The sequence below is a fragment of the Drosophila tropicalis genome, unplaced genomic scaffold, assembly GCF_018151085.1.
Source record: "Drosophila tropicalis isolate 14030-0801.00 unplaced genomic scaffold, ASM1815108v1 contig_867, whole genome shotgun sequence".
Taxonomy (NCBI): domain Eukaryota; kingdom Metazoa; phylum Arthropoda; class Insecta; order Diptera; family Drosophilidae; genus Drosophila; species Drosophila tropicalis.
In genome coordinates this window covers 2180516-2189404 of record NW_027173362.1, presented here as the reverse complement: position 1 = coordinate 2189404, position 8889 = coordinate 2180516, and the positions used below count along the sequence as shown (strand labels likewise).

General features: G+C 41.5%; 3 protein-coding genes across 4 annotated transcripts; 2 read left to right on the top strand and 1 right to left on the bottom strand.

Annotated features, from left to right (window-relative positions):
- The first annotated feature begins 2020 nt into the window (after positions 1-2020).
- LOC137583410 (3-oxoacyl-[acyl-carrier-protein] reductase FabG) lies at positions 2021-2891 on the top strand. Its single transcript, XM_068298425.1, has one exon. It carries the CDS (start codon positions 2022-2024, stop codon positions 2787-2789), a length of 768 nt encoding a protein of 255 aa, XP_068154526.1. The 5' UTR covers position 2021; the 3' UTR covers positions 2790-2891.
- Positions 2892-4611: 1720 nt separating this feature from the next.
- Positions 4612-7522, top strand: LOC137583606 (RUN domain-containing protein 1). Of its 2 annotated transcripts, none has more exons than XM_068298692.1 (4): positions 4612-4778; positions 4837-6127; positions 6189-7046; positions 7115-7522. In XM_068298692.1, exons 2-4 carry the CDS (start codon positions 4866-4868, stop codon positions 7302-7304), a joined length of 2310 nt encoding a protein of 769 aa, XP_068154793.1. In that variant the 5' UTR covers positions 4612-4778; positions 4837-4865; the 3' UTR covers positions 7305-7522. The 2 variants fall into 2 exon arrangements, with proteins under 2 accessions (XP_068154793.1, XP_068154794.1); XM_068298693.1 differs by having other exon boundaries at positions 4833-6127.
- mus81 (mus81 structure-specific endonuclease subunit) lies at positions 7402-8768 on the bottom strand. The gene has a single exon (XM_068298694.1). It carries the CDS (start codon positions 8737-8739, stop codon positions 7498-7500), a length of 1242 nt encoding a protein of 413 aa, XP_068154795.1. The 5' UTR covers positions 8740-8768; the 3' UTR covers positions 7402-7497.
- Positions 8769-8889: the final 121 nt, after the last annotated feature.

The window sequence follows — 8889 nt, the reverse complement described above, 5'->3', positions numbered from 1 at the left end:
ATTACTACAAAGTGATAGATATTAATGGCCATAGCCTGCCATCGATATGTAGCCAAGTCGGCAATCAAGCAACAAAGTAATTGAGTGCGAGTGAACGATATAGATTTAATGGTAAATATGCAAAATGACACTTGAGGGAAAAATTTCGTTGCAACAAAGTTCATTCTATTAACTATGTCTACTTTATTTCTATCTAAGAGATTTACTGGCCAGCCGTCAATAAAGCAATTGACCTATAGATTCCAACAGAAGTGGGAATACACACACATACACACACACCAACACACACATATTTAACCTTAGGAAGTCACTTGAGGGTCATCTTACAAGCAGGGGCGCATCTATGTAGGCGTAGATTTGGGAGGCGAAGCTTCTCATTTTAGAGGAAAGATTGATCTGCGATATTGCCTTTAAGTAAAATCTTGTTTTTGGAAAAGGAAACGTTTTTTCAACTCTAGTTAAACTAGTAGATACAACCAGGATAACAAATTTTTCATGATGGATTTAATCTTTAATCGTTAGAGTTGCTTCTATTCAGAACAATATATTCATATGTGTAAGGAATCCTTGTTTTCAAAGCAAATGTTCGCATCGAATGTTTTTTTTATGGAATTCGAATTAGATTTGTAAAATTTAATATAAAGGATCATAAAAAAATATATTTTTAAAATGGATAGGTCCTTGAGAGATCCATCAAAATGTTTTTGTGTTTCTCTTGCCTTATCTAAAACGGCCCTCAACTTAGACCAGAGTATTCCATGCCATATAGATATGTGAGTTATGTGAGTTATTTTTTAACCGATAGTTCCTATTAGAGTCTGTTAGAGCTTTATGGCAATATCTTTGAAAATAACGAAGTTATGGAGAATATGGTCCGATCCTGATGAATCCGACATATATAATGCAGTATATAAAGGGTTATATGCAAATTTCCTTCGGCTTCTCTAGGAGATCATGGCAATAGGAACTCGTCTCGTTGTGGCGATCAAGAATATATAAAGTGTATATGGTCCTTCTATGCGTTCTTATCTAAATTATACCCTTTTTATAAGGCTGTAAGAACTATCAACATATTTATTGATTTCTGAAAGTATCCATAGCTTCAAGTTCATTCAGCACATATATTCTTGAAAGCTTTAACTAGTTGAGAATTACAGCTCAACGAAGCGAAATATTAGGCTGTCGACTGTCCCAAAAAGTTGGAAATAAGTTTGGAAAATTTTAAATTAGAAACTCATTCAAATGGAATCACTTTACTATTGATTCCCATTCGTTTAATATGTTTGCAGCCCTGTTGCCTTGTTGACGCAGTCTAGTTTAGATTAGAATATTTCTTAAGATTATATTTCTGTCTAAGCTCTTCAATCATTCCACCTAGACTAGCAAACGTCCATTTAGTGTAGTTGCCATTGTTAGACATTGTTCCAGCTAGTGATAATGTTTGAGTTACTTAAGCATAATCATATATCGTATCCCATTATCTTGTGATGTGGACAAGCCCAAAAAATGAAAAGACCAACAACAAATGGGAAGTGTTAATTATCTGACAAGGCGAAAGGCTTCTGGGGAGGCTTGTCTCAGTTACACACTATCTTGGAGAATGATTTAGCAGATTTGTTGGAAAAGTTTTAATTAAAAACTTTTGTGTTTCCATTTTGTTTTTCTGTTTCTGTCTCTTTTTTTCTGTTCTTTTTTGTCTACCACAAGAAACGAGGCTAATGCGATGCTAGAACAATGATAAAGAATCGTAGAATACCGGGACATACCAAAAACGCTGCAACAGGTTTTAACTTGACGTCACTGCATGAGAGGTAGATTGGTAGGTAGATGGAGGTAGATATGTTGGTAAGCAGTGGTGGGGGGGCTATCTTATCAGGTTTGCTCGCCGTTCTCCCTTTCGCTCACTCACTCTGTCAGTCAGTGAGTGTCTCTGTTTTCCTCTCTCTTGGCAGCTGTTTCTCTGGCATTTTGTGGCTTATAAATATTCCATTTGGCAAGCGACAAGCAAGTAGTCCCTCAAGATGAGTCTCAGCGGCAAGGTGGTTATTGTGACTGGAGCCAGCAGCGGTATTGGAGCAGCCATTGCCCAGGTATTGGCACGTGAAGGTGCCCAATTGTCATTGGTGGGTCGCAATGTGGCCAATTTGGAGGCCACTCAAAAGACTTTGGTGGAGAAATTTTCCGGCATCAAGGTACAAATTGTGACAGCCGATGTGACCAAGGATGCCGATGTGATTGTTAAGAAAACCCTTGATAAATTTGGCCGCATCGATGTCTTGGTTAACAATGCCGGCATTTTGGGTGTTGGCGGTCTAGAAACATTGGACATTGAGACATTCGACGCTGTCCTCAATACAAATGTGCGTGGAGTTATTCTGCTGACAAAGGCAACCATACCTCATCTATTGAAGACCAAGGGAGCTGTGGTCAATGTAAGCAGCTGCGCTGGATTGCGTCCATTTGCCGGTGCCCTCAGTTATGGCGTCTCTAAGGCCGCTCTAGATCAGTTTACAAAAATCGTTGCTCTCGAGATGGCACCCAAGGGTGTGAGGGTCAATTCGGTCAATCCAGGATTCGTGGTGACCAACATCCATTCCGCTGTGGGCATTGTTGGTGATGAATATCAGGCGACACTGCAGCGTGCCATCAATTCACATCCCATGGGCCGAGTTGGCGATGTCTTTGAAGTGGCTGAAGCTGTGGCATTTTTGGCCAGCTCCAAGGCTAGTTTCACCACCGGAGCACTATTCCCCATCGATGGTGGCAAACATAATTTTACACCCAAATAGACAGCAGATTGAATCAATTTGTATTTTTTTCCTTTTTTTTTTTTTTGTTTGTTTTATCTGTGTGTTTGTGTTTTAATAAATATAATTGTATATAAGCTACAAGACGTGTTTCTTCTCTCTCCCTCTCGCTCTCCAACTTGACCCCAAAATGACCGTCATTGGGTAAGGGTATTGCAATCTCTTGACTTTAGCTTATCAGTCAAAGTGATAAGATTTCGAATACCGCATCGTCACGGGAGTCACTGGCTTATCTCTCTCATCACCTTATCATCCCACTCAATGGCATTTCACTCCAACGAAACTGAAGCGAAGGGGAATACAAGTTACTCGAGAATGTAGGTCATATGACGAATGCTTTTCCCCTTTGCCTTTTTTTGGGATGCAGTAAGGAAACGCTTCTTGGGACACATTTTGGGACAAGTTCTGTATGAGCACTTCTCATCATTGTTGAGTTTTAATATTAATTTTGACTCAAACCCTGTGAATTTCGACCCAAGCTACCAACGTGTATCTATATTAAGGATCTTTTGATGTCTATTTAGATTCATTACTTTCCCATTTCTCATGAAAATCCTATTCTATTTGTTGCTTTTTCCTCCTGAGCAGTGAAACCCTCAGCATATTTACCCCTTTTAGGAGCACATTTTAATTGAATACTGATAGCATTAAATAATGAAAGTTTTTGAACTACTTTGGCTTTTTCAACATACATATGTATTTTAGCCCAAAAAATATTGAAAAGAAGCAAAGCAATTATTTGTTCTTATCTAAACAGCCTAAAAACAAAGTTCCTCATTTTACCAAACTGTCATTCTGTCAGTTATAATGAAAAATTCTCAAAAATATATTAACTTTGCAAATCTATAACTCTACGGAGTATTAATAGATTTATAAAATTCCTATCTTAAATTTCATATTTTGGTTTCATGTACAAGCTTTTTGTCATTTGCCTTAAGTCCTCAAAAAACTAACATTATGGTCAATAGTATTTATAACCAGAGGGCCGGGGCTAACTTCGACCGCGCCGAAGTTTGTATACCCTTGCAAGTGCATTTTGTAAATCTTTTCTTACATATAGCCGCCAAAGTGGAAAACGTTTTATCTAAAAGGTCTAATGGACGGCCTACAATCTTAGCAGGCCAAATAACGAAGTTATTGACAAAAGTCACTGGTTTCGACCGATCGTTCCTATGGGAGCTACATATATCATATAGCCTGTTTCAACTCGTCTCGTCTTATCAAGAATAGAATTGAATAGAATTTATATGGTCGGAGATGCTACTTTCTATGCGTTGCACACTTTTGACCAAAATTGATATACCCTTTTTGCAAGGGTATAACAAATAAACTACGATTTCTATCAGAAATCGTCCCAAAAGGTATTCAGTATATAAAATATCAGTTTAAAATCTTAAGATAACCTGGAAGTTTAACAATTATGTATATATTCAAATAATTTACTTATCTTTAGTTTGATTAGGTAAAACAAGAATCGCTACAGGCGCCGCGCTGACTTGATCCGGCACTGTGTTTTTTCAAGATCATATATCTCCTGGTATTTATGTCACTTTGGTAGCTTTTCAAAAGTCCTTCCAAAACTTGTTAGCTTTAAGCTTTGGACTTTGAACAGTGCTTTTCCAAATACCTACCCCTAAGGGGTAAAAAGTTGTATTCCAAAGCTCCAAGCAACCCTTAGAGGAAAAACTTTTTGGACAACCATGTCGCATCATGAATGAAAAAGCTCCTGGCTTAGCCAAACAACTGTTTCGATTCCTTTTTCTCTCAATTCTCTCTCGCAAAGTCAGTGTGTCAGAGGCTGTCGCTGAGCGCTCAACATCTCATCAGGTCAAGCCAGAGCTAATCGAACCAATATAACCAACGTGGCACACATATGAGTGTATGTATGTATGTAACAACCCCGTGAAGAACTACGCCAGCTGGCTGAGTGATTGATTTTTCACCATTGACCAGGCAGTAAGGCCAATTCAGGTGAGCAAGGAAACAAGGAGAGAGTCTCAAAACCTTGGACTAAAAACCAGTCAGTTAGTTCGTTAGTTAGGTACATAATTCTTCCATATGGAAATGGACGAGGAAACGGAAAGGGAGCAGCTGAAACTGGCAGAAGGTCATCCCACGGCGAGCAGCTGCGACGCTGAAAGTGTCGATAGTCAGGCATATCCAGAGGAACGCTGGTCCCCATTGGGTGCCAATTACGATGACGCGAATAGCGCCAGTTCGGGAGTCGACTGTGAGCTGGAGACCAATGTCCTGAATGACAAGGAATTATTGGTGACAACAACAACATCCACAGGAGCAACAATAGCCAACGTTGATTCATTAACGGAAAATGCCAGTGAATTGGCTCGTTTGCGTGGCATTGAGGATGAACAGGAGCTCTTGACCAGCTCTCTATTGGCCCTCACATCACATTTTGCCCATGTCCAGTTGAGAGTTCGTCAGATTGTCGAAGCGCCCACAGACGAACGTGATCAGCTATTGCGCGATCTGGAGGATTTTGCATTTCAGGGCATTCCAGAGGCGGCGGCGGCAGGACAAACCAACAGAGAAGATGAATCGAACAAGAATGGCGGACTGGAGTTCAATGATGATGAAACGGTGGGAACGGATGGATCCACAGCGAGGACACCAACATCACCACCTCCACCGCCGGATGGCCAGTTGATTGAACAATTAAAATCCCAGCTAACTGAACTCGAACAGTTGGCCTATGAAGCTGGAGCTCCGGGTATTTTGCCCCAACAGATACTACTAGAAAAGCAAAAGTTCATACTCGACGAGTTGCGCTCGAAGCTGAATCTTCAGGTAGAGCAACAGGATTTGCCTTCGTTAAGTACCGAACAGTTGAGGCATCAGGTAGATAATGCCATTGGTGAATTTGTCGGACCGCTGAAGATGAAGGAGCAACTGGTGGCCCAACTGAAGACACAAATAACCGATCTGGAACGTTTCATTGCCTTCCTGCAATGCGATGCAGCGGGTAGCGATAAATTGAAGCTACTGACTGGAGCCTACAATAGCTATGCGGCCAAACAGACGGCGAGATCCCAACAGATCCAAAAGCCAGCAGGTGGCTCTAGATTAACCGCCACCAACGCTGGCAGCACTGCAACAACCATAACAGCAGCGGCGACAACAACATCGGCCACGGCAGCAATCAGCAACTCGGAGGCCAGGGAGAGCCTTAATAGCAAGGCTCACGGATTATTGGACAAGGCTTCGCTCCTTATGCAAATGTTTGCCAGCACACATTTCGCCAAGCGGCAGGATGACTTTCAACAGAACTCACTGAAAAAGACCCACAAGGGCAACCATTGGGGGTGAGTAGAGATCTCTTCAGAGATTGAAAGACTCCTAATAGCAATTCCTACTTGTTTTCAGTGACCTTCGTGCGCAGTTGGAGGTGGATATTCAAGAAGTTGCCGCTCTAGCAGCCACGCTCAGTTGTGATCGCGAAAAGTTGGCCAACATTAAGAGGGCTTTACGCCAGCAACAGCAGCAGCAGCAGCAACAAGCTTCCAGTTCATCGGGCTGCCCCATAACATCCCAGACAGGAGCTCTAACCACAATTCCACCGCGTTGCAGACGCGCTGTGGCCGCCAACATCAGTGGCCACGAACTGACACCCTATTCCCCAGGCACTGTCTCCTCCGACTCTGATGAAGAGGCCAATCACTATGATCAATTCGATTGGACCAAGGACAAATCATTGGGTCGTCGTATTGTGCATATGCGCGGTGATTCGATAGCCACCATTGGCCGTGAATTGACTACGGTGGTGCGTAAGAATTTCGCCCGCACATTGCAGCAATTGATCCAGCATGGCTTAAGGATACCAGCCGAATCGGCAGCTTCCAGTTTGATGGTGCCATTCATGCGTTGCCTCCATCCAAGTATACTACAGCATCGTGTAACTCCATTAGCATCATCATCATCATCTTCGTCGTTAGGTGGATCAGCATTATCGTCATCCGATCAGCAGCAATTTCTCGGTCTGGGCAGACCAATGCATGCCTGGGAACTGATATTGGAGTATTATCACTTGAAGAACGGCGATGAATATAATAATACACCGGCGCGTAAACTATCACAGAGCTTCCAATTGGACATTGTCGATGCTCAGGCAGTGACAGCCAAACAGAGTCTTCTGAGTGCCGTTGGTATGATCCTGACAATGCATCGTCCCTATAAACGCAGCTACAATGCACATTTCAAGGCATTTGTATGTGCGGGTCTTAAGTGAGTATCTGCAATTAATAAAAGGAAAATTCACAATTATTAAATTAAACCTACACACATACACACAGCTCTCATCTATTGGTGGAATGGCTAAATTTGATACTCAGTTGCAATGAGTTGATCGATATATATTACAACTCCAGCAGTTATGTGGCACGCACTGGCTTCCGTGATTCCCTGCGGTCTATTGATGCCCTAACCAAATTTGATTTTGATCTGCCCGTCGATTTGGCCATTCGGCATTTTCGTAATATTTAAAGTTCATTTCACTAACAACAACACTAACAACATCGAAATGATCGACATTTTAAAAAAAGAGTATTGCTGATTAATCTTATGTGTGTATATTATAAATCAATTTACTATATATATATCTATATACTATACCTATATATGTATGTATGTATATCTCCTTATAAATATGTATATAAAATTTTAGATATGTCCCAAATTAAAAATCACTAAAATAAAACTCATACAATAATTTGCTCAATTTTGCACCCAATGGACGTGATAATGGACCACATGGAATGGTGGCCAATAGATTTGGATCTTGTGTTTCCTCAAAGGCATCGATCAGTAGACGAGGCGTTGGATACAACTCGACAATGGCCAAGGCACGCTCCAGGGAAAGTGAATGCAACTGCAACAACTGCTGCAGGAACACCTCACGGACGGTAAGGCTGGCACTACGCGATGAATCCTCGTAGAGGGAACGAAATTTCAATAGTCCCACACGTCCATCGTTGATGGGATTGAATTGGCCACAATTCTTCTCCAACACACTGTAAAGCTCTTTGGAGGCAAACAGTTGGGTTAAGTGTTTCGTTAGATTGGACAAATATAACATGGATCTATAGTGATTTTCGGTTCTTATGATTTGTATATTATTTTGAATTTTGGCATTTGTCCAGGCTTGCTTTAGACTGTCCATGGGTAAACCCAAATGCTCATTTTGGCCATAATCTTCGATTAAATAGATCAGATTGGGTATGCCGCACTGTTTCAGACGATGCTTTTGCTCATGAAATCGTCCATCACGAATACTGGAAGCCAAATCATCCATTCGTTTGCGTTCTACAATATAGGGCAGGACAAGTTCATTGCCCTGCGAATCATGGGCCAGCCAAAGGAAATCTCCTACTGTTAGACGACGCACTTCGTGCTGCACTTGCAACGATTCCAAATACGATCTGGTTTGATCTAAGACCTTTTTGTTCTTGCCACTGGTTTCTTGGATATCAACCAACAGTTTAACACTAAAACTACCCCTAGGCATCTCCACCAGACGAGTCCGCTCTTCCAGAGCCTCCAGCTCCTCACGCTGCTTCTTAGTTAACTTCTTTTCCTTTGGTTTTTTCTGCTGCTGCTGTTTCTTCTGCACCTCTTTGACTACTTTTGCGACTTCCTGTTGATAGTCCTGTGCCTGATCCACTTGACTTACTTGACTCTCTTGCTGCTTGGCAATCTCATTGTCTATCATCTGGCATAGAGTTTTACCAAAGCCTCGCAATATAGCACATTCCCGCCCGCTGTAGAGTGGCAATGGATACGTTTTTAATGCCTCCAAAGCTTGACGGAGCTTATATTGCGATTTTTGATCATGTTTCTCGGCTTGTTCGAGCCAGCGCTGAAGCCATTGCGTAAATAAAGGATTGGGCTCTTTTAAACGGACTTCCAAGCGAGTTTCCATTCCTGGTTTAAATTTTGTTTATTTTGAATTTTGAAGTCCCAATTAGCTAGGGCTGCATCACATGTAGATATACTAAGATGGATGTAGAAACCGTGTAGATAACAGCTTATATTGGTCAAGAAGTGCCAAATTGTAAATTTATTTATAATG